The 27,064-nt window shown below is 38.3% G+C and overlaps 1 protein-coding gene across 2 annotated transcripts; it reads left to right on the top strand.

The window, feature by feature from the left end:
- The first annotated feature begins 2,980 nt into the window (after nucleotides 1-2,980).
- LOC134673114 (paired box protein Pax-1-like) lies at nucleotides 2,981-26,838 on the top strand. Of its 2 annotated transcripts, none has more exons than XM_063531050.1 (5): nucleotides 2,981-3,546; nucleotides 25,129-25,276; nucleotides 25,905-26,037; nucleotides 26,291-26,533; nucleotides 26,657-26,838. In XM_063531050.1, exons 1-5 carry the CDS (start codon nucleotides 3,369-3,371, stop codon nucleotides 26,738-26,740), a joined length of 786 nt encoding a protein of 261 aa, XP_063387120.1. In that variant the 5' UTR covers nucleotides 2,981-3,368; the 3' UTR covers nucleotides 26,741-26,838. The 2 variants fall into 2 exon arrangements, with proteins under 2 accessions (XP_063387120.1, XP_063387119.1); XM_063531049.1 differs by having other exon boundaries at nucleotides 2,982-3,585.
- Nucleotides 26,839-27,064: the final 226 nt, after the last annotated feature.

Raw genomic sequence — 27,064 nt, 5'->3', positions numbered from 1 at the left:
AATCATCTCCAGCTGACTATTGTAACAACAAACACATGTTTATGTGTTCACTTTTGATCAAATAACAGTGTACTGTTTATGTAGGTACCTACATGGACTCTAGGCAGGCCGGTCATTAAATTTCCCACCTTAATGCATTGGAATAGAGTTGATTACGGAAGTGTAAGATTCTCGGGGTTTTAGCTGCTATAAGGGACGCGGACGGGGTGTCCTGTCCGTGTCAAAGGCGCCGCACATGTGCTCTTTCACTCTGTCACCCCCGTACCGTATTGGTACATGTGTTTTATACGGAAGTCCGTATGCGACTAATACATTACAATGTTTTACATACCTACTACTGTTATACTGTACCGAGATAGACTATTGTATGTACCTATTTATTTTAGTGTGATTTTAGTCTTCGGTAGAGATTTAGACAGCAGTTAGAAGTTGTTGAACTTCTAAGTGGAAAAAATAAACAATTGTAGACACAAACATCTCAGCTCATCGATAAAATATCAATCGTTAATTGTCTTCAAAATTATACTTTGCCCGAGGTAATGTCTCGAAGACTAGTAAGTAGGTGACCCTAAATAAGTTTTGTTCATTTTGGTAAATATCAAAGAATCTTGAACAAAGAAGCATCTACAGTACCTAGTTACAGTAAGTAGGTAGGTAAGTTATTATGTTTCATTATAATCTGTAGTTACTTCGAGTTACTTAAACACAGCAAGAACAAACAGAATCTGATTTAAAAACAATAAACGCACAAGAGAAACTTAATGATCGATTTCCGAGATACGGGCCGATAATCGAGCTAAAACAATACATTGGCAATAAAACGTGCATTTTCGAAAAATATCACATTAAAGCTATAAATGCGTATAGAAAAGATAAAGTTATGGAACAATGGGGGTGGAAGGGGGGACAATCGCGCATAATCCACGGCTTGCGCGCGAACAATGCGTCAGTTTGCGCCCGCGGCGTTTCCCGCGTGCGATATTGAAGAAACGAGCCTGTTATTGATATTTTATTTGCGTTCCGGTGGGATTTCGGGAGGCCGCCGGGTTCCGAGAACGTTTCAGGCTCATTATTTGCCGGTTTCGTGCCGGTCTTGTTGCCTCACGCCTACAATAAACTCGGTCTGTCGTTCATGTACCTAATTCAAGGAAACTGGCTTGTGGCGCTATGTATTAATACTACAAGTTACCCATGTGCCAACGAAATGATAGGCCGTCCGTCTTCTAAAATATTGTAAATTGTTTTATTTTTAGATACCTACTAGGGGTCATCAATTAACTAATTACGTCACACGTTTATGGATGACGAAATTGGGGACAAGACAATATTACATGTAACATGTAAGTACCTAATGACGAGGGGAGGGGGAAGGTTTTATCCGGAAAAATTATAACAGATGTAGAAAGGGCTAGTACCAAGGAAAGCAACACGGCTCTGCCTTTTGGCACTCACAATTTTGCTTTGAGCCCACGCATGCAGAAATGCGGTAGGAGAGGACAAATTTTATATTAAAGGAAAAAATGGAAAAATTACGCTTCCGGCAGGACAATATAAATTGGACAGCTTTTTTTAAAAGATTTTTTTTTCAAATAAAAGTCTCATGCAATTTTATTACATGATCAAAATAAACTAGATTAAATATAGACCGACCGCTTAACTGAGTACCGCGCAGGGAAGGACTCGGTTAAGCGGTCGGTCTATACATTAGGTACTTTGGGAAGACTTATAAAGACGTTTATTGCGATTTCGATTTTAAGTACATACCGCACCGGATTGTTTGCATACCAAGCAATATTCAATATAGGCACTTTCACTTTTTAGCGCTAGAAGACATTAGTTCTTGGTATACTAAGTATATCTTAACGACTGGCCGGAGATTGCCCAAAATTGAGACGAATGGAAATCTTTGCCCAGCAGTGGGACACCGTATAGGCTTATAATATAATATATATACTAAGTAGGACAGGTACCTCCCAGGAATAAATTCTCTTAGGGTCTAAGAGTTAAAAAAAAAATTATTTAGGACAATCTTACTCAATTCGACTTAGTCCCACAGTAAGTAAATGTGTAGGTACCTTTCTTAGAAGATTATGTGGTTTGTGAGTTTTAACTGTTATGCTGTCTTAATGTTAGTGTTTGAACCAAAAATGCCCCGAGCTCATATCTAACTCTGTTAGAAAGGTTAATGCGCCGTTAACCTCAATAGCATATTTTTTCCTCTACCGGCACACATGAGTCGCATAAACCGTAATAATTGCGCCACAAAAACGCCTCAAACGGGAGCTACCGAGATCCTGTTAATTACCCCAAATATGTCATCTATGTGCGTAAAGACGGTCGCTCTGTCGGCGCAGGAGCAACAAATTGCTGCACGCAAATGATGCGCGCAGACAAACGCGCCGACGTTTCTAATGCGGTAACTAAACTACTACGGTAGCTATGCTATGTGCGCAGTAACACTAAGTAAATAACAATAATTATTATATAAATATAAAAAAATAACAAGTTGTAATTTGTAGGTAGGTAGTATAATACTTAATATTACAGGAACTCTCTTTCAGAGTTCAATTCAGCATATATTCAAAGTTACAAATTGTTATGAAATAAGCCACAGGTAGAGCTAGCTAACAATTACGGACCAATTTAAAATGTTATCGGCTCTTGTCGTTGTAACCTGTAGAAGGTTAAGAACCTACTTAATTGTATCGTTATTCCACACTTATTCAGTGTACAAATTAGCTACGAAAACTATATCTACAATCTAACTATATACATATAAACTATATCTATAGCCTGTAGATACAGGTACGGCAGGTACCTACAGTGTTTTAATGAACATATTCTACATTATAATGTATTAAGTTCAGTTATACCTAGATCGAGTTTATGCATATTAATACTAGATCATCAGAAATCGAGCTGTGCTTGTATAATTTTTCATTTGACTGTACCCAGTAACAAATATCCAGCAACAAAGCGCATGCGCATACCTAAGGAAGTGGAACTAACTAGCTTCTGTTGCGAGTCAGTAAACGGCTAACGAACATACATTATCAATTACAAACCGAGTACACGGATCCGGCACATAACATGCTCCTACATGCCCCGCCGACACACGTTCCTTGCAGTCGTCTCGCTCGCCGCCCGAGCGCAACCGACCGAACGGGAAAACAGACATTTTACAACGCCAACACACTTCACCGACGCCTCTAAAGCCTCCACATAGAGTTCCATTCTCCGTGGCTCAAGACGGAGATGCATCAACACGCTTCAAATAGAACGCGACACGGAAAAAGGAAAGCGTTCGAAATGAAGCGCGGCGATTGGGCGACGCGCGCCAATGGCGGCGACGGGCGGGGCCCGCGCGCATGCGCGGCGGCGCGCGGCGCGCGCGCACATGTCCCGCTCGCGCGCCGCTCGGCGGACGCACGCGTAGCTCGGTGGTGAGTGTGGGTAGTGCAGTGATCATGCTCGGCGGCATGGACGGCAAGGAGTACGGCGCGCTGCACGCGGCAGCCGCCGCCGCCTCCTACGCCATGGACTCGGGTACGTCTTTCGCCCGAGAAAACCTGGACCACACACTAGGTAATTCCCGCCAAAACCATATTGCCTTACACATACCTATAAGGCTAAATTATCACCTGGCGTCCGCTCTACATTAGTAGAGAAAAATATTTAAAATATTCACCAAACTTTGTATCAGTAGTAAATAAATATTGCCAATTATATCTTTGACTCTACCGTCTCTCTAATACTCTCCCACTGTGAAACCTAATTCTTTAGTATTACGTGAGACTTTCGTAACCTATACCTTCCTATATGCTAACTATGCTAAGCGATATTTAGGTACTTATGTTTCTATGTTAATGAATGCATTTATCTCATAAGAAACGCGGTTACCAAATCCTGACAAAAATCTGATAGGTAGAGCCAAAATGTTTGTACGATAAAATTAAAGTAATTGTATTAATAACAATAAGTAATGGAGTACTATCTATCTTCCTAAACCTTTCTATGAGTATATAATCAATATTGTTGCGAAATCACATAGTTAGAGGTGTTTGCTAAAAACCGATTTACCAACAAACTTATTAAGATTTTAATTACAAATACTATTCGAAATACCTACACATCTATACCTACATATCCTCTAATTTATAAGTTTTTTCATTGACGGTTGCGTGTGGTAGCAGTGAAAAACACGAAAAGCTGCAAAACACGAAAATCGAAATTTCATTATCTGCTTCTCTATCGCTCGAACGTGCAAGAGTGAGAAAGAGGCAAATAACGAAATTTTTATCTATATGTTAAGTTCACTTAGGACAACCTTTTTAGGGTTCCGTACTCAAAGGGTAAAAACGGGACCCTATTACTAAGACTCCGCTGTCCGTCTGTCTGTCTGTCTGTCACTAGGCTGTATCTCATGAACCGTGACAGCTCAAAGATGATGTGTTTCTGTTGCCGCTATAACAACAAATACTAAAAACAGAATCAAATAAATATTTAAGTGGGGCTCCCATAAAACGTGATTTTTTTGCCGCTTTTTGCGTAGTGATACGAACGAAACCCTACATGCGCGATTCCGACGACGAATGACGGAGGCAGGGACCATCTTCAATATATTGTATAGTAGGACTAGTTGGGTACAGTGAGCCAAGAAAGTGGTCTACCACTTTTCGACTCTATCAATCAGATAATAGAGTCAAAAAGTGGTAGACCACTTTCTTGGCTCACTGTACCCAACTAAAGTTCATAAAACCACCTACAAACAGTACAAACATATTTAAATGTAAGAACTTGACTTGTGATATAATACTACATATTTGTATGCCTATGAGATTTGAAGAGTTTCTTCGAATTTTCATGGATCCCATGGGTCATCATAATTAGATTTCAAAAGGCATTCCAATTCAGTTTAGAAATGAAAATCATGGAGTAGGGATGGGTATCGAAACGTTACGAAAACCTTTGAAATCGCAGAACAACCGAATTCCGATCATTGCTAATTTTGAATCATGCGTTGTCATCAGTACCTACCTACCCTGCAATAGGCTTTTTGGGTGGATACCGCGATTCCGTTCCGGCTCGGATAGGCCAATTCTGGTTTTAGTTATTTGATATCTTTCCAATATGAAACTGATCTAGTAGTGTCAAAATGACGTTTTTTGAAGGAATGCCAGTTTTGACACTAACAGATCAGTATCATTTTGGAAACAGATTGAATACCTAACTAACGGCTCGATTCTGAAAATGTATTAGATCTCTACTAGACCTCAGCAAGGTACGATATGGATAATTGAAAGATATTTGTAAGATAGATATGTCAAATTTGACGTTTCCGCGATTCTGGAGGTCCTCTTGAACGATTTCGACAAGATAGATATGTCAAATTTGACGTTTCCGCGATTCTGGAGGTCCTCTTGAACGATTTCCACAAGTTATGACTTTTAGATATCCAAGTCACATCTAGTCGATATCTAATGTAAATCTAGTTGATCTCTATATCGTTTCTAGATCTTGTGATTATCTCGTTTCCCGAATACGCGTGTAAAACTCGATTGTTCTGAGAGTTTTACGGCTCGATTCTGAAAATGAATTAGAGACTCACTAGATATGAAATAGTAAAGATATGTGACGTTCCACTGCAAAAGGTACCTTATGGTGGCCTTACGTCGTATGGCGCTGCAATAATATTGGAGCGGCGTTAATAATAGCGTAAGCGCCAGCCGTCATAAGGTACCTTTACCCGTGGAACGTCACATATCTTTATTATATCGTATCTAGTTAATCTCTAACTCATTTTCCGAATCGCGCCGTTAGTTTGCTGTTGTTTCTTGTGGAATAAAGCTATCGGGATTTACTTATGTCGGGCTGTACCGATATGGTTCCTCTGTGTAAGTACCTCTATATTTATTCCGACTTTCATCATAGGTATCTCATAGAAGAGCACTCTCTATAAAAAGCTGTCGTCAGCCTTCCCCATTGAGTATCTCTTCCTTGTGGTGTATTCAATTACTGGGGTACAATCAGCACCAAAAGTAACAGATCAAACTAAGTACGCGTAGCTACATTTATGCGAGCATAAAATAAAGTATATAGAACAATTAGTCTGTGACAAATACTATAGGACGCGAACTGTACAGATATATCTCTCACAAGATAGTCAGACCGAGATAAGTCTGCAGCAATTTTTTAGTCATGCAGTCAAGTGCAAGTGTCATTTTAAACGTCAAACTTCTATGAAATTATGACGTGTAAATAACACTTGCACTGCGTGGGCTATTAAAATCGCTACAGACTTTTCTTGGTCTAACTCTATTAATCTTGGAAAATAACACCCGGATGATAGATACTCGTACTTTTGTAGCGTTGTTTCATCCGCTACTACTATTTAGTAGGTAGGTAAATTAGTACCAACTAGTACTAGCATTAGCTGACTGTACTGTTTACAGCTGTTTCACGCAGAGTACAAATGAGAAAGGGGCCAGTAGTTCTGGCACAACAAGGAATATCTTGGCCAGTAGTGCTGGCTCAGCTGTACGCAAACAAGCGTAATAGTGACGCACGCGCGATAACCCGCGATACCCCCGCGATACCGCTCGCTGCAGCGCAACCACCGTTATGACCTGACTTCAAATTATATACCTGACTAAATTATTAGGTATCAACCCCCATCCTCCATCCTCCATCATATCAAAGGGCGACACGAGTGCGAGCGAGGAAATTCATGAAAATACTACCTACCTCATCAAAGGAGAGATGATTATGGTCATTGAGATATAAGTACCTTAAGCTTCTAGTTAGCGCTCACTCTATACTCAGTTTCCTGTATGGGAGGTATGGCAAAACGTATTATAAGTTTTAAACTCACTTAGAACTTAAAATTTATTAAGTAGTTTACTAAAACTCACTTAAAACTTTTAATCTAATATGTAAGTTATTTTTATCTATGTATGGCGTAAGTAGTCCAAAGAAATGAGTAAAGATTACTTTACTTATTTCTCTATGTTTTGGTGCAATTAGAGCTAACAATAGCACTCTAACAATAACTCGTATTAAAGTGATAATTCGCTACTGCCCAAACTGTATCATCAGTCCCCTGACGAAATGACGTTCACTTCTTCTGAGTTCTAAGAACATTAGTATTGGTGGCGCTACTGCGCCAAATTCCCTTTCGACCTATTTTAAATTAAATACTCTACGGTGACTGCTAGCCACCTAGACATGACGTTGACATACTGACTTACTGACAGACTTCACTATTGAAAATTAATTGCCGCATAAAGCATCGCGTACGGATTTCTTCGTGTTCGAAGATTATTTTACAAGTGAATACATCAACATACCGCTTCGCCCGCTAGAAATATATTTAAACTAAACCGCTCCTGGATTTCGTGGACTAGGACGACGGACAAACGGGTAAGTCACCTGCGAGTATAAATTTTGTTGAGAACCGCATCGCAGTATCGGCTCCAGTTCCCGGATTCTCCGTATTTCCTCAAAATTCTAAAGTCTACGACAATCTATTAAGTATTAAGTAACTAGGATTGTAATAATGTCTATTTAAAATTACGACTCTACAATGACCCTTTCCGCCATGCTTTTATTTACTTTCGCCAAATATTGTTTTGCGTACTTCGTTATTAAAAGATGATCGATTCGATAGCTAAATACGTTTGTCCCGTCCCGTCCCGATCAACCAGTCATATCGACGCCGATACCTACAGTATTTTATTGTGGTCGCGTCCTATTTAATACTTATATTGTATATGTAAGAAATAAGTGGGACTGGTTCCTCAACTTTCTAAAGAACATTGCATTAATTTATATGCTATGTATATATAATTATGTGCTAAAGTGTACGCACGTATTTATTACATAAGGATTAGTGTCACATGTAAGTAATAACAAAGACAGATAACCCCGTTATCTCCATTAAACAAGTTAATAGACTCCCGTAGATATTCTTAATAGTCATCTTTCACAGATTTGATATCTTTCGATTTTATGGACATATTTGCACTTTACATATATTTCATAGCTTTTTCTTATCAATAAGACGGGCTTTTTAGTTCTTCCTATATATATAATAATAGTGTACATGTATCTGTGCATCAAGAGAGCAAAGTTAGTTTTTAACTTTGTGTCGCAAGTTTCGACTAGATGATATTTTCTACAGAGAGTTTCTAGGTACTAACTTGTACTTAAGTATTTTAAAACAATTGTAAATCAGGCATTGTGCGTAGGTAAGTTAATTTGAGATTTACTATACCTACCTAACACAAATAACGAAACAGTACGCATAGTCTTAAGTTTATGAAAAGAAAATTTGACTCACTTTTACGTACAGATGAAGAATTAATGTAACTAAACAACTATTAAAATGTAACGTTCATTCATAGTTCATACCTTAGTTTACAATTAAGTGTGCCGGTACCGGCGCCCGCCGCGCCGCGCCGATACGAGTATCGCGGGTCGGCGATAATCGCGGTTATCGCGGGTCGCGTCAGCACGAGCCAACATAAACTAATGTTCCAATTGTTATTTACTTTATTTACACGGAGTTCTGTAGCTGACTCTTAATTCCCAAGTTTTGGCTATACGCGAACAGCTTGGGACAATGCACGGCATGAGAAATATTACAACTTGCATAGAACAACATCTTTGACCGAGGTGAATCGGATCACCAAGTGAATAGACTCATGATGAAAAAATTGTTGAAATTTGAAATATTGCATGGATACGAGTGCACTAAAATAGTGCTGTACAGCGTCTTCTGTTCGCTTCCCACGCCAGTCATTATTCTAATTTAGTATAGGTTTAACTACCCCCCCAAAAAAGGGGGAGGCATATGTTCAGCAGTGGACGTCTTATGGCTGAGATGATGATGATGATGATAGGTTTAACTAAACTACTAAATACTAACACTACACATAATATAATAATGATATGGTCATGATCTGAAATTAATATATTGAATCGAATTGAAGTAAAGCCTTGTTCGGACTAGGCTAGTATTTTAGTCTAGTGGCGAGTAATTTAGTAGCTAAACTATTCGCTACTGCCTAAAAATCACTAATGAACTCGACTAAATCGACAGGTTCGGACTTGTTTAGCCGGCGGCCGAGTGAGCACGGACGCGTGGTGGGGGGTGCTACTCGCTACTAAACTACTAAAAAAAATAGAATAAAATGGATTGACTCGACTAAATTACTTACTAATCCACTCGACTAATTTTTTGGTGTTCAGACACGTTTAGCTACTAAATTACTCGCCACTAGACTAAAATACTAGCCTAGTCCGAACAAGGCTTAAGCAATATTTTCAATATCAACATTTTCTTTAGTCTGACCCGATTCGCCGTGTTAAATATAAGTAGGTAATATACATATCACAATGTTTCCTACGCCGGCCAATAAAAAAATAGCTATATGTATTTAAAGTTTTTGGAAGAAAATTACAATGTTATGTTAGTTATGTAGACCCTAATTCAGTGAGATTAAAAAACAAGAACCGATTTACCCCGATTAGCCCCAGACGATTATACTTTAAGTAGACTCCGAAAAATCCTAAAAACTGACCCCCTTATAAATTTGGACGTCCCTTTCCTGCCGGAGGCTATCGACAACTGGAAAACGGCCTGCCCTAACGCGGACTTGCCCATCACCCGCCATTCGCAACACCAATGGGACGAGCCGCTCTGTCTGCTGGTACGGGATAATCTGTACGAAACGTCAACCAGCACCACAGAGCGCGCTCGTCTCCTTGCTGCGACGAAATGGGAATCAGGCTCATGGTTGCAGGCCCTGCCATCAAAGAACCTGGGCACACTTCTCTCTACGAACACCTTCAGGACTTCTTTGTGTTTGCGCTTGTGTGGCACCCCGGCTTGTGTGGCTCCTCATCTGTGCCAGTGCGGTGCAAACGTGACGCGTTTTGGTGTCCACGGTCTATCTTGTGCGAGAAGTGTCGGCCGTCTTTCACGACACGCGAGCCTAAACGACATCCTCCGCTGAGCTCTTGTCACGGCTGGGGTGCCGGCGGTTCTGGAACCGTCTGGTTTGGCCCGCGATGACGGGAAAAGACCGGACGGCATAACCCTCGTTCCCTGGAAGATGGGACGGCCTTTGGTTTGGGATGCCACATGCGTGGACACCCTTGCGCAGTCCCATCTTCCAGGAACATCTAACAGAGCCAGTGCGGCCGCCAACGCGGCTGAACACCTCAAGCGGCGCAAATATGCAGCCATTGATTCTGGCTGCATGTTTGAGCCGTTTGGGGTGGAAACCCTAGGGCCCTGGGGCTCTGGCGCCCACGGCATATTCGCCGAGCTGGCGAAGCGCCTCGTGGAGGCGACGGGTGACAAGAGGGCTGGCTCATACCTTGCGCAACGCATTGGTATTGCCGTCCAGCGCGGCAATGCCGCCAGCCTTCTTGGCACCCTGCCCCAAGGCACTGAACAGGAGCCAGTTTTTTATTTATAGGTTATTTTAGTTTAGTAGTTATTTTAATTGTAGCTTTATGTAGTTTTAATTTTAGTTTATAATTGTTTTTATTTTGTTTAAGTAGATAATATAAAAGACGAAAATTTCCACGACTTTTCTACGAGTAGGTATTCGTTTTTCCTGTATACTCGTAGATAGCTTCTAGATAGCATGTTTATTTTCTTTTCTTTATATACTCAAGATTCTTGCTACATGTTGCTGTTTTTGGCACTAGTATTTATATGTATCATGATAACAAAAATTAAGAAAAACATAAACATAGCAGCCGTGGCACGATATCAGACGTAGACGGTAATAATAAGTTACCAGCAATAAGTATAACATTAATGAATGAGTGTGCGCGAGTGACGGTCGATTCATAACTTTTTTCGACATTTTATATAGCATTCAAACCGTTTGATAACCCCTAGGTTTATAGATATATTTAACACATCTATAAACATTATGTTATGGTTTAGAATACCTAAATAATTACTTGACAAAATGGCAGGATATGTTAAGTATTCATTAACGCATGATTTTTAAGCTATGAAAAAAATTACATGTTTCAAATTAGTGATCATAAATTTAAATATTTTAACAATTTACATGAAACAATGTCAATTTGTATAACATTTTTGCTGCGTCACCGGGTCGATTCAGACAAGTATGTGACTCTTTGCCGCATCAAAACTCATACGCATAAAAACCATTAACTGGTAAGTATTGTATTAAAACAGATATTAAATAACAAAATAAATAAATCATAAATCTAGCCCTAAATTAGCCTGAGGCATTGTTCCCAGGACTGAGTTTTTGTACAAAAAAAGGGGCAGCTCGTAGGTCGCCAGACACCCAGACTAGTTTGGTAGAAATTTCTTTAACTAGTTTTTTGGTGTCTGACGACCAAGGACCGAGAGTTTCAATTGCAAGTGCCGCAAATACACAATGGTAAGTATTTCATGAAATTATTAGACAAATAACTGAAACGATATAATGAACAAAAGATCTACAATAAAGTAAACAAATAAATGAATAAGTAGTTGGTAGATAGTAGATGATAGTAGTAAATAAATAAACAACACAAGCTTATTTATTTGTTTATTTATTTATTTTGTTTATTTACAAATAAATAATCTTATTTATTTGTTTATTTATTTACTACTATCATCTACCTAGGTATTAAGGTAGGTAGGTAAGGTAGGTGTTTTGACGTGTAATGTATCCGTGCATGAAATAAACATGAAATATGAAATAATAGTGCTTGAGAGTAAATAGGTAAAAATAGGTTTAAATGTGCCTTGTATCCAACAGGAAAAGATACATTTTGTTTCTTTGAATAATTATAATCAAGGAAATGATATGAATGAATTCAGCGGTCATATACTTAGGCAATAAAATACTTAGTTTATTTTTGTACATTTAGTGAATCATCACTAATTCTATCATATCAAACTATCATCATATCAGTGAATGTTTCCTTCCATCTAAGATTCTTTTACACGCCTAAGATTTATAAACATGTATGTACCTATATGACCTACATGTATGGATGTAAACACTTACATAAGACAGATTATAAACACAAAAAAACTATATGCAATTTACAAAATAATTTGGTTCAATAACATATCGGTGAAAATTTTATCGCAAATTAACTACCACTTCCCTAACAAATTTTCCCAAAATTTCATATGAGCGTATCATCTAATGGTGATGAGACTGATGAGAACAAAATTAACTGTCATAAAAATTTAAGAACCGAACTCTTACTTATAGCGCCGCCGGCCGGCGCCATTGCTAAAGCTGTGCTCAAACAACGCATAATGTTACAATTTCCTGTCAATTAGCTCTATTTACACGCTACCCTACTCTACTCCCATCACCCTTACTACCTACGCCGTAAGGTCCAGCGAGTGTGCGTTAGGCAAGTAGAGGACAAACATTGCTGTAGCCATTTGTACTAATCGTATTGTGGTTGTTTGGCTGCTGCGCTTTTTATCCACATTTGTATTGGCTCGGCGGGACAAAGTAGCTGTCTTTATTTGTTCAACGGATTTACCTTTGTTTCTTTAGAGCCAACCCCTTCAAAAAAACAAAGGTACTTAATGTTTAATGACACATACATTTAAGGACCTAACTTTTTCTTTCTGAAGGTAACATAATTCATGAAATAAAATTTTTATTTAGAGAAAATACGTTATTAAAGCCACATTCTTAAGTTGAATTATGGCCGGTCACCTCACATTAGGAATGAGCCACTCAAGCCCTGGTTTGAATTAAGCAATGCTTTCACTCACGAGTGGACAAACAATTCAATAATTCAATAAACGGCGGCGCCTTCACGGCTGCCGCAGTGCTCGCATCACATCAGCAGGCTAGAGTCCATCTAATCTAAGCTAACTTTGCACCAACTTGATTGGGAAAAAACCGAGGGAGTGTCATTAGAAAGGTCATATTTTCATAGAAGTTAGAGATTAATGATGACATTATCACATCTGTCATTACAAATGCCACGCAGAGTTAGCTTGGTCTGACTCTATTTTACATTCCCTAAAAATGTGTTTTGTAAAGAGTGAATGGACAAGCATACATAACATTGATCATTAGTATTTAAAGGCTCCAGATTTTACAATAAGGTTTAACTACAAGGAGTAGTGGTAAAAATAGCTTTTATGTAAGTCTACTGTGCTATATAATGAGATATATTAACTGCTTTAATGATGATATATTAACTGCCATAGTCACCTATCTATACCTGACTCTGCCTGCAGTGTAATGTTGTAAACTGTGTACTGTGGCCAGTTTCTCTTCGGTAGCTTGTTTGCAGTACGGACGCGGAACGCGGCTGTTTGGGTGCAGTCATAACACAAGGAAGGTCTTAAGTGTCCATGACGTTTGTCTGTCTGTCTGTCTTTTCGTGTGAGCCGAGGTTGTGCCTGAGATGCTTCGCTACCTCTCTCTTTGCTCAGTTTGTGTGTGATTATCGTACCGCTAAGTGACGCTATTGTACTCATATTGAATTTCAGGATAGGTACTAATTACTGAATGCAAACAGTTTGTAATTAAGATTAACACTTTAATAACGTTTGGCATGTGTAACACGGTTTGTAGGCAATTAATTTGGCATGTTTGTATCTAATTAAAAAATCACAGCGATCGATTAATACTATCACTTCGTGTAATGACATTGTGACTAATTAATGGATACAGCTATGTTGTAGGTATGTATTATGAATATTATCAGGATCTAACTTTGTGGAAGGTCGAAACTGAAAGTTCCCGATTAGTCTTGGTTTCACTTGATCTCATTGATAATAATAATAAATCCGTTTATTTAAGACAACATAGGTCATCATCAACATAATGAAAATGAACACCGAAAAATAAAGTAAAAAACAGTTTTACAGCTTTAGTAAGCTACTAAGTAAATCGCATTTAACAGTACCCAAAATCCCAAAAATGTTATTAAAAAACAAGTTGTTTAACGTCTTTTAATTTAATTATTGTACGAACTGTTTTGGAAAAAATATCGTCTTTTACGATGAATAAAATATTAAATATATTAAATGATTTCTTGCTAAATTAATGTAAATTATAATTATTTGAATGTAATGTTAGAAAAAGATTATTTGGGTAAATAGTGTTATTTAATATTTTAGTAAAGTTCAATTGAAATTGTACATATGTAAATAATTGTGAATATTTTGCATGCTATAGATTATGGCTAATTAAGGAATGTGCATAAAAATATTGTAATAACACCTGTAAACCAACCCTTATTATAGCAAAATAAATTGATTGATTGATTGATTGATTAACTATTTGACATCCAGTCCATAAACTTTTGAATTATAAAGTTTTGCATATTCAGAGTTTCAAAATGTAGGCAAAATTCTTAGATTTGTATATTAATAAAGTTGTAGTTTTATTAATATAACATTTTTTGCAATCAAGCTGATACCTATTAGGCATTTTTAATAAAAAACCACTCGCACTTGCATATGCGTGCTAGACTCAAACTCATAGGCAGTGATGTGGAATAAAATAAATGTAAAACAGACCTAAAGTAAAAAGTGTCCCTATAGTCCTACTACTGCTGTCCTCGAATTGTTGACGCACGCATTAGCCGAGTAAACAGCATAATGGCGGCAAACACGACCCCGCACCCCCCTCCCTGCGACTACTGAATCAACTCCCGCGCATCGAGTGCGCGCTCTTCTATTTAAATGGTTATGCAAGATCTTCAGAAGCCTTACGGCATCTAGTAAAGATAAAGATAGTTTATTCTACAATGTGTTATAGGTGTACGTACACTGCGATTAACGTCAAAAAGGAAAACTATCACCGGTTCTAACCCTGTGAGATAATGATAACCTAACCTTTGAGAAGAGTATTGAATCGGTAGTAAGATTATTATCGATTCTTCCAGATGAAAGTAATGGATTTCGAATGGTTTTGAAATGTTTTCGGGGGTTACTGCTTTCCTATAATGTCTATACTGTCATTTTGATGATTTTCCAAAGTGTCTGCCCTTTCAAACCTTAACATGTGGAGACTCGAATTTAGCGATCCTTGATATTTTTGAGTTTCGTAATCAAGGCCATTCTCTCTCCCAGAGGTATTACTGTACCTAAGTATTTCTAAAGATCCGAAGTAAATGTACGTAGGTTTTGAAAAAAATATTAAATAAGTTATTATAAAATACCTTTTTAATGGTTCGCTGTTATATGTATGTGTAGTAGTGAAAACCCAAAGAGAATAACGACAAAGAGTATTGAGACTGAGAATAGGTAAGATAGGCTGAAGGCACTAGCAAATAAAAATGTTACTAGTGAACAAATCAAATATTACTTTGATATCCGGCCACTAGAGAGCTTATTCATTTGTTCTTTAGTATATGAAATATATTTCAGTTTAAAAATAAAAATGTACAAACAGCAAAACTCTTGACTATAAAAATAACTGTTAACAGTGTGGGCGATGGTACCTACGCGTACGTAAGCGTAAAATTCTGAGAGCAAGTAAAAATACATAAGTACAACTCACCCTCCAAAATCAAAAATATAATAACTAAGTATACAACTCCCTCAAAACATGTTGAAATATTTACTCTATGGCATCTTAAGGGGTGTACAAGACTGCAGTCCAAACCATTACTCAAAGTTTTTCCAAAGTCCAGCTGTAACCTTTAATTGGGCGGTTGACTTTAAACCATTACTTCTAAAAGGTCTTTAGTCAACAAGGCGTGTATTGGTATTGCTTACGCTAGCGCAGGCAAATCGGGACCACTGTAACGTAACACGACCTATAACAACTACTTATACGTCATCTTAGAGCACCCTTATACTGGTCTAGCAGCCTACAACTCTGCTGTAAGCATTCTAAATAACATCCCCGTTGTGCGGAAATCTGAATCTAAAAATAAGCCGAACAAATTGAATCCCCTTAGTTTGGTCGTAAAAGTGCCACAGCCTAACAAATTGTGCTCGAGCGACGGTTTCGAGCCGCATGATGGATCGTTGGCCATCGATTGTCTGTGGCCTGCTTCAAAGAACTTGCCAGATCGATTTATTTATGTGGCTGTAGATATATTGAATACATATTTATATTAAAAGTTTTATAACACTGTAACGTTTACAGCGTATTTTTCCACCTTTTCTAAAGATTTGTGAAAATACACATAAAAAATTAAACTAAGGTGTATTCGGGTAATACCGAATGTCGGATAATTCCGAAATTCAGATGAAAATCACCCTTAATTCCATCATAATAAAAGTCTCTTTTCGGAATTATCCGACAGTTTTCGACATTCGGAATTACCCGAGTAAACCTTATTTCTTTTCGCTCCAGTTCACCGCTCTCTGATAAATCCGAATTGAGTATATAAATCTGTATTTTACTTCCCTATCATACCATTTATATTTATACCGAACAAAATTATTAATCTTGGCCTTCGACATAAGTAGTATGAAGTACCTACACGCCAATTGTCTCTATTATTTATGTATATGCACATGCAATCTCAGTAAGTACAACAATATTTTTTATAAGGTGCTGTTATTTATCCTATATTATATATTCCCATATGTTGTGAGATATATCATACAGATCTTTGTTTTGGTGCCAATAAGACGAAGATAATAAAAAATAATTATTAATACGTAACATTTGAATTTATGATCTCTTCCATAGGTACTTGAAAGAAAACATATCTTAAGTCCTATATTCTTGATTATCGCCTTGATCTTGCAATCCGTAGGTCTTGCATTTTTTGCTTCTTGCCCTCCTAATAAATGATGTTGGTCCTCGGGCACGTGCCTGCGGACAATTAGCGAGGGCACGTGTCGGAATGGCAGCTGGGCGAGCTGGGCCACCTCCGACACTCATTAAAGGTGATTTAAGGTGACACGAATTGTCGCACCAATGCCCGCCGGTATTCGACCTACTTTGAGCGACCGTAGACCCAATAGTTCATGAATTCATGATATGTACTATATTCTAACCTAATCCTTGAATTCGGCCTTTCATGACAAATAAAACAAAAAAGTAGGTGCTTGGTGGAAAAAATTGTAACAATTACAGAGGCAAAATTAAGAAAATGACCAAAATCTGTATTTCATTTGAAGAGGTTCCACAATTTCACCTAGGTATAGGAGGCCTTTTGATACAAAGGAACCGGGACCTAACATTTAGTTGCAATTTCATATTGAGGTTTTCCATTTATCCAGTAATGCAGTAGCAAGCACGCGGTCTTCCCATAGACATCAAATTTTTTAGTGCAAACAGAATACCATTTTCTTACATAGAAATATTCTGTGATATTCATAACTGAATGCACGAGTTTACGAGCGCGACACGGACCAATCACAGCCCAGCGCCATTACAGATGTAACGTGCACGATACGGAATAATTACATTTACTATTAAACTCCGTGATTAAAACGCTCCAATGTTTAGGTGGCTATCAAACGTGCTGATAACGCGGAACCAAATGCGTGTACATTTGATTTACTGCTTTTTTAATAATATTTTGTGATATTGTTTTCGTACAACTGTATTTATACGTGTAAAAAAATATAAAAATACTAGAAATAGATTCTAGGATCCTTTGGAATGCTTTTAAATAATCATGCCAGTATTTTTGTCGAACTTGACAATGAAGACTTGTCTTCATTCAAGATGTCCAAGCTACAAAATTGTAGGTACCTTTTTATTTAGTCATACTACTATGACGATATTTTTTTTAAATCTGAAATTAATTTATTATTATTTAACTTAATGTACTTACATATGTTTGCATATGTTTTATTTAGTTAAGTAAGTAATCTTTAGTATAGCAAACCTGCCGGCGTATTATGGATGGCTTTATCCATCTTCATCCACGGGATAAAATAACTGTCACTTTTTAACACCATGGGATAGAAAGTGACGGATACCGTTTTATCACGCTGTCACGTAGACAAGAATGACCATCATATCTATACAGGACGTACAAAAGGCAATCGTTCATAAACTTATGAACGATATACTTATTCATGCGTGAATAATAATATTCGCAGAAATTTCACGTTACCATTATTTATATTACGTTCATTATACTCAGCAAAATGTTGAATAAACCTGGCTTCCACGCTCACAAGCGCACCTTTAGGCGCTCCGCCAATCAAGGCCCGATGTGAGGCTCTCACGCCCAGGGGTAAACAACATTCGTCGTCCATGTTTAATAATTGATGACAGTCTAATTAGCATAGTTATGTAGTTGTAGGTGTGGCAGAGTTCCTCAGTTGAGAAGCAACTTACTATTTACTCTGTTCCTACTGTGGCTTGCTTGGACTTGCAGACATTTATGCTTTTATTGCACAGGTTTTCAAAACTAAGGGCGGCCGATTAGCTCTGTCTGGGTCGCCCAATTGGTATGTTTGATAATTTTCGCTGAGCTCATTTCATTTACATTATTTGAAATCATTTTGGTGATAAATGACACATAGTCCCTTTTCAGGTCTTAGTAGGTTAATAAGGCCCACTTGCACCAATGCACCATCCCACTAAACCGGGGCTAAGCGGTTTAACCGTCAACCCAGTGTCAAATTGTACTGGTAACCATGGTAACTCTAGGTTTAACCGGTTAACCCCCGGTTAGTGGAATGGTACAAGTGGGCCTAAAAGAAATAAAATCTCTAAAGGTATACTTTTTAAAATGAATTTTATTTTAGTCTCGCACAATGAGGCGTACAATCAAGTTATTATGTTTCTTTTAAGTACTAGGTGTACGTTTTTTATGAACTGTTATTTCAATGCTCATATTAAGATTGAAGGTATCTTGGCAGAAACGCGGTCATCATAACACAACCAGTAGTGCTGGCACTGGTACTCGAACCCACTCGTACCTAATACTTGTTTGCGGGCCCGCCCGCGGCGACAGGGCGCCGACAGGCCGACAAACAGACGGCATCAGCCACCGGACGGCAAACATACGGGAGCACTGCGCGCGCGCACTTGCTAGAGAGGCTGTTCGAAAAAACATTTGGTCTGGTTTGTCTGTCTAGCTATTATGGACGGCGTTGTTGGCGTTGGCTTTTTATTAATATATATTTCGTAGTAATAATTTTCATGAGAATTGTAATTTTTTTAAGTTGTTAGTAGTCTGGCTTAGCTAACCCTGCACCGTGTTTGATAGCACCGAGTGTGCAATTGGTATTTTAAACGCCATATACTCGTATTAATAGAAGTTCGAGACCTCCAGGCTCTATGTTATCAAACACGGTGCAGAGTTAACTAGCTTAGCCTGATTGTATACCGGGTGTGGCCTGTAATATGAGCAAAAAATTAAACTGTAGGTTGTACTCCTCATACTCATAAACTCATAAATGATTTGTGATTTGATTTTTAATACACTTTAAAGTTATTAGTAATATTTATTTTTATATGAAAAATAGGGAGTCTAAATAGTTCATAATTTTTAACAGTTGTTGAAAAAAAGTGTCACTGTTTGAGGAGTACAATCTATGTTTTAATTATTTGCTCGTGTTACAGGCCACACCCGGTATATCCCTCTCAGGGTGGAAAATGTTGTGGTATTCTTGGCAGCAACGTTTGTATACTTAACATTTATTTATTTAAGTACGGGAGCAGTAGCTTATCAACGAAAATTGGCAAAGTAATAAATGAAATACGTAACTTATGCATATATATAGTCGATATGAGTAAATAATTATGAGGGCGTTTTAACAATAAAAAGGAAAGACGGTGAGAAACTTTTTTTTTTATAAATATGCGTGCCATTATTGATATCATCAACTATTTGCAAAGGTCAAACATATGCTGGTTAGTGAAGAGCGGACTGGTGAATACCTTGGTTGATATTGACATAATGCGGGGGCAGTAGCGGCTTTCGGAAAGTGAACAAGTCAGCATGAAGTCAGTGACAAAGCCGAACGCTCAGTTTGAGGTAAAAAATGTACTATAGGCACCTCTATCATTAAACGTTGAATGAACTAGAGTAATTATCTAGTTTGCTCTGGTTTAAGACATCACGAATTTGTTTAGTCAGCAGAACAAAAATATTGTTCGGTCGATTATTGCAAAGTATTTAGTATTCGAACGAAAATAATATTTAAAGTTTTAAGTCTTTCATGATAACAACGGATTTAATACCGTATTATATATCCAAATATACAAATCGTACAATTAATAGATGCAATAATTTAAATTTTATAATAGATTTAACGATTAAAGTAGTACTAAGTAGGTACTTAATTAAATAAACGAACTACTTAATAGTAGTTCGTTTATTTAATTTTTACTGTGTATTGTTTCTTTTATGTTATTCCATAAATAATTTAACATACTTACCTAACAGTTCATTTAGGTTCATCCTTCTACCTAGATACATTATTAATATTTATGATTGACCAACTACATGATTGAAATATTTTTACGCAGTCGAGTCGAGGTACCTAACTATTCACTGAAAAAATGAAAGATTTCGTTCATCATCAGTTATTGCACTTTAGCTTTAGCCCAAATCATATTTTATTGGGAATACGTAGTCTTTCATCTATTTATAGTGTTATTATACTTATAAATACTTCTCATCGACACACTTCACGGGACGCCAGAAATACACCGCTTTTGTCCTTAAGCCCCATAGCGACCAAAATACTCGCTCAGAACTGTTTTCCGACTCTCCGGCATTATCATTAGAATCAAAGAAACTAATAATTATCATATTTACGGGCCACAAACCCGACCACTATAGCCGCTTAACGATCCATTGCATCCTTTGTTCTTCCTAAAACATCGACAAGTATACGGGAAAAGCAATATATCTCGCTCTCTGAAGCGCCGCTTGGATTAATGAATGCATTCGCCGAAAACACTAGTAACTGTCAGCGAACAAACGTCAAAGAAAACAGTAAATTATTTCTGAAAAAGATGTTCCCCGCCTTATTGCTCGGTGCTCTTCGCGCTCGACGCCAGTCGTATATGGCTGTCCCGCTTAGGAACCAATTAGTTGATGCTCAAAGAAAACAGTTTAAATTGAGAAGTCGATTTGGTACTATCGCGAGTGAAGGACCGTTTAAATATCGATGAAGTTTTATTGGACAACAAGAGCCTAACTAATTGACACCTTTTAACATCTTTTGTAGTATGGTTTCGTGAACCTACACGAAACCACACCTACCCACTAGGTACCTACCTACATTCTTCTTTTTAGCCTTCGTTGACCATGCAAGCATTTGGTGTAGACCTCCTTCAAACCCCTCCCTTTGTCCCTATTTTGGGCAGTTTAGTGTACGTTATTAGAGAATTATTTCTGTTTGCGATAATGTCAGTCCTTATGGTTATTATTAATTTTTATCTAGCTATAAGACGCCAAACGTGGGTAGTCTGGCAAATCAAATTCATCGCTAGAACACTCGTGTAAAAAGACACCAAACAGTTCGATCTCTCCTAGTAATTTTGAATTTCAAGACTATTTGCCAGACCAAGATATTATCGATACAGCCAGAGTTAGTTGCTCGCTCGCCCCTAGCCCGTCGCTAATGTGTTGATCGGCGCGACACTATCACCTCGTAAATATGGCACGTCACACTTTGTTAGCTTTATTGTGGAGGCGATCTACAATACTGTCATGTTCCGACGGAATACGAATACGCATTCATTTGAAGCGGTTTAATGTACTATTTATTTAATGAATTTGTTTATTGCGAGCTTTTAGTAACGAAAATGTAGTAATAAGTTTATAGGTATAGTACCTACCAAAAAGATAAAAAGGAACCAGCTGTAATGGTATGACTCTGTCCGATGGCCTCATCGCTAAATATCTCAACTTACACTATCGATTTGAAATTTGGAATAGTTTAAATAAGGCTAACGGAGACACATTGAAATGAAAGTATTTTTTACAAAATATGTAAAATGGGTGCCGTTCAATTTTAATACAAACATTTTGCATAATTACATGTAACTACTTTTAAAACTCATAATAAACATAATGTATAGAAACAAAATCAATAATATTATTCGTTATAATAATTAAATTACAGAATGTTCTATAATCATAAAAACGTTGTTTATAACGATCATTAGGAATAATTTTACTTGTTATAACATACAGTTAGTATTAAGATTAAACTGTAGAAATATATTTTAAAGAATGATCGGGTGACATAATACAACTTACTTACATATACCTTAAGGCAGGTCGCCGTTAGGTACGACGACGAGCGAAGTGAGGAGGAGTATTAGGTAGAACTGTGACCCTACAGCGACTTATTTTATAATAAACAATAAAAACCAGAACCGACTTATTTTATAATACATAGTTCACATATTATTACCCTCTCGATCATGAGGGGATGCCTGTGCCCAGCAGTGGGGCGTGTATAGGCGTGTATTGTTATTATTATTTTGTCTGTCTCTTACAAATTCTCGGGACCATGGGGTCCAGGACTTTTGGAAGGCGTGCGCGGTTTTTATAGGAAAAGAACGTTATGTTATGAGCATTAAATAGTATACAAAGTGATAATTATTACTGATTGCCTGTTATGCAAATACATTACTATGCAACTGCATTATTATTGTTTCTGAAATTATGCAGTTTGTTCTTATTCATTTCGTTTTTATACTAAATAATCATTTCTGCATTCAAAATTATGCAATTCGAATTATGCAAAATGAAAATTCGAAAATAGTTGTTATTAAAAACATTACACACCCGAAAAAAGTACTTACTTACAAAAAAAAAGAAAAATACGTTATACTGTCGTAAAAAAAAACCGGTTAATAAAGACCTACGATTTCTTACTAAGTACTTAAATGCAAAACGTATTGCATTTCCTAATGCTGGTAACATATAATTAACCAACTTTTTTCAGACTGACGACAATGCTGAAAAAAGGTAACTATTAGAAGAAAAAATCAGCCCAAATTCGTAGTCATAAAACGTGTAACGTAAAAAATAAAAGAGTGTTTGTAGTCAAAGAAACATCTCTTGCTTCGCACATAAATCAGAAAGATGTTTCCAAAAAGTAAAGCAGCGGCAATCCTTTGAAACAACAATCGTGTGACAGCGTTCCTTGAATTTGCGCCACGTGCAGAGCACGCCACCACCGTGCGCCCGCGCGGGGCGGGGCGGGCGCTTCTATATCATAACTTCAAGAATTAGCTCTGAGTATATCTAGAGAAATAGCTCTTATACCTATAGGAATAGTTAGTAAGATCACTGAAGATCAGTTCGAGAAACGTCCAAAAGTCAAATGTTTCATTACAGCAGTAGATTTTAGTTAGCTCAGGATCCCCTGAAAGAATTGTTTGCATACCTAACAGTAACAAAATATTTTGTTACACAAAAATTGGTTTTAAAATGATTTAAAATAGTCGCGGAATTGGTGAATTCTACAAATTTCTTGAGACTATTACTGACAAGATACTAAAGACAAGTACTTACTCTTTTGCAACGCTGCAACCGAAATAAAACTACAGGATGTAATGAGCTCCCCGGGCAGTACTCATTAATCCTTAAAACGCTTTAAATTTGCCGACACCTCGATCTAAATCCGTAAAGTCGCAACAAGACGACTCGGCTGTCGGGCGATTTGTCGAGGCCGACTAGTGGGGCTGCGCACGCGTCGTTTTGGGCTGTCAGCCGAGAAGGGTTGATTTGTGGATGAGAAATTTATGAGGCGATGACTATTCATTAAAATTTTGCGACCGGATTTCCGATTTTCTACCTATATATATGTCCGTAAATTATTATTATTGATCAAGTAGGTTTCGTCAAGATAGTTACGTACACCTACATATCATGATTGTGTGATATGCACATGCATCGCAGTCATTGTTCCTCTTCACAATTAGTAGGTAAGTATACCTATGTACTCACATAAAGAAAGAAGAACCTCGCTAATCCGGACCTATTATCCTATGCCCGCATCGGGTCCGTCCCGATAACAGTGATTTTCAGGGGTCATTTAGTGGATATTTGTCTTAAAACTCTTAAATTAAAAACATCATGCATTATTATTACCTAAAATTTTTTCATTACTAAATGACGAAGTTCTAAATAAGTAGGACTCTACAAGCTGACAACTTTACATTTCTAAAGAGTAATAAATAATTCACACTGCAAATAATCACACAAAACTGCTTTTCAAGTAAGAGAAACGCTGACAGTTAAATAGAGGATACAAGACAAGATACAAAATGATTCCGATTGCACTAAAATATCAAAACGGAACACTTTACACGTGTTTTCCTTTAATTTGACAGCACCCGTGCACTTTTACTGTCATCTAACATTTTAAAGTCAATCATTCAACTGTTCACGAAGATTGACAGCCGGCTCCCGTTTCGTTCATTCACTCGTTTGTTGTTCGGCGGTGTCGTGGCGGTGTCGCGGCGGCTCGGGTGGCGTGACACTGATGTGACATTTATTAGGAGGATGCAACGCGATACGGTAGGGCCGCTTTAAAAACGCTTCAGTCGCTTTGAAGTCTTCCGTTCGTATTCTGATGCATTAATATGACATTTTTGTAAGGGTCAACTCTTTGCTCATGGGAGCTGGCTGCGTTCCAATTACAGTTCCTTTGGAATAAAGGCTGGGAATTCTAACGAGCTTACATTTTACAGCCGGAGTCGGATTCGCAGCATGGCCGCCACATCAAAGGTCGCGGGCCGACACCCGACACCGGCTGACGTCAACACACGTGTCTTTCAGTAGGAGACATTCGGGGAAAACTGCTTTTTGTTTTGTTTGAGGGTTATGATATCAAAAACATAAAAATTGCAATGTAGCAGTGGTTTTGCCTGATCAGATTGTCAGTTGTTTCAATGAGACGGGCTTGGCCGGTTATACTTTTGAGGCGTATTCATAAATATAAAATACGATACCAATTTAAATATTATAGGTAATAAATCAGTTTAATCCCGTGAAACGCGTGAACTGATTTTTTGAATAAACTACTGACGCTTTTTTTAACGAGTGCTACAGTCGCATGCTCGATACTTGCAGTTTTTTCTCAACCCTTTTTAGCTTGAAGCACCCTTGCAGCAAAAAGTTTTTAATTCTCAGTAATTTTTAGAAGTGCGCCTAATATCCACTACGTATCATACTCAACTTATTCTCATTTGTACACAGATCCGAGTGGCGGCTCACTAGGCGGAGGCGTAGGTGGCTCGCAGCAATATGGCGAAGTGAATCAGCTAGGCGGAGTGTTCGTCAACGGACGACCGCTACCCAACGCAGTACGGCTCCGGATAGTGGAGCTGGCACAGCTAGGCATCAGGTGAACACATCAACCAGTTACTCGACAACACCAGTACCTAGCAGTACGGTGAGCTTGACCTGTTGGACGGCCTTCTTCATCGTGCTGCGGCTAAAATATCAATCAGGCCTATCAATGAAATTCAGTAATGTTGGGTAAATGTTCTATCAATAGATAGAAATAGATGGAATGCAATAAATAAATGAAATGAAACAATAATTTTACATTCTAGGTAATTCAGCCCAATCTCATCACACTCATGCCAGTGCCTTAAATTTATAAATTGATTAATTCATTTAATTTCATTTATTTATTGCATTCCATCTATTTCTATCTATTGATAGAACATTTACCCCACATTACTGAATTTTATATTCAATATCAACGTAACAATGCCGTGTATCGGGCTGATCCGAAAGTTGTTAGCTGCTCTGGCTCTACTCATGCGATTTCAATATGATTTATACCATTGTGAGGGTTATTTAAATACTAATTATGACCATTATTATTATTTTTACTTATATGTTTATTTTTTATATAATATATTATTTACTGAAAGCTGTTTTGTATCATCATTCTTAAATCGTTTGTACGAGTAATATTAGAGTAGGGCATGTTATCTGAAGCTCTAATAACTTTTTCTTTCCAGGCCTTGTGACATCAGCCGGCAACTTCGAGTGTCACATGGCTGTGTATCAAAGATCCTGGCGCGGTACCACGAAACGGGGTCAATTCTTCCTGGTGCTATTGGAGGCTCAAAGCCCCGCGTTACGACGCCCAAGGTAGACCCAGCTAATAATACCTAACGGAAACTTGATTTTTAGTTTTAGTCTTACCTAACAGTTGAGAGACGTGTGAAAAATAATACTAATATTTTTAAGGGATTTATTTTTATCACCCAAAAATTTTCACGAGGATGATTCTTCCTTCGAATGGGTAATTGACGGAACACAAGCTTCAACGTAACTTTTGTCCAAGAGTGACTGCACTGAGATTAAATATGAGCGTTTCACTAACCCAGTATTCACGCTCCAGGTGGTGTCATACATAAAGCAACTAAAAGCGAAAGACCCCGGCATCTTCGCGTGGGAGATCCGCGACCGGCTGCTGGCGGACGGCGTGTGCGACAAGTACAACGTGCCGTCCGTGTCCTCCATCAGCAGGATCCTGCGCAACAAGCTGGGCGGCGCGCTGTACCCGGTCCCGCCGCTCTACCCCGTGCCGCCGCAGCGCTGCTGGCCGCTGCATCAGCCCTACGACTACTACGTCTACCTCCAGGTACAATCCTGCTTCACACATGTAATCACGGGACTTCTTCGTCCAATTAAAAAAAACTGATGAATGAAGACTCTGTGTAGTTAGTGTATATAAGAGTTGATTACGTTTGTATCTTGTCTGCAGGGCCGGCAACACGCCGGCGGCGCGCCGCATGGGCTGCACCCACACCAACAGCCCGCGCCGCCGCACCACGCGCACGCGCTCTGACCCGCCGCGCCCGCGCACCCTCACCGCGCCACCGACCACGATCGGTGACCAATTGAAAACCAGAGGGTGACCGGTTGAGCACTCTCGCCGGGCCACCGATCACGTCCGGTGAACGACTGAGAACCAGAGGGTACTGGTTGAATACCCTGACCGCGCCATTGACTATATATCTACGACCAGTGACCGAATGAGAACAATCGGTTGACAGGTTGACTGCGACCGATAATACTAGCCAGTTCGAAAACACTGAGGCTGCTACAAGTCGGCTGTAGGAGTCGACAGAACGGATAGAAAGCGCCCACCAGACAAAAGAAAGACGGATAA

The sequence above is a fragment of the Cydia fagiglandana genome, chromosome 18 (assembly GCF_963556715.1).
Source record: "Cydia fagiglandana chromosome 18, ilCydFagi1.1, whole genome shotgun sequence".
Classification (NCBI taxonomy): domain Eukaryota; kingdom Metazoa; phylum Arthropoda; class Insecta; order Lepidoptera; family Tortricidae; genus Cydia; species Cydia fagiglandana.
Note: the sequence above shows the minus strand (reverse complement) of the source record. Positions and strands in the feature narration are given on the sequence as shown.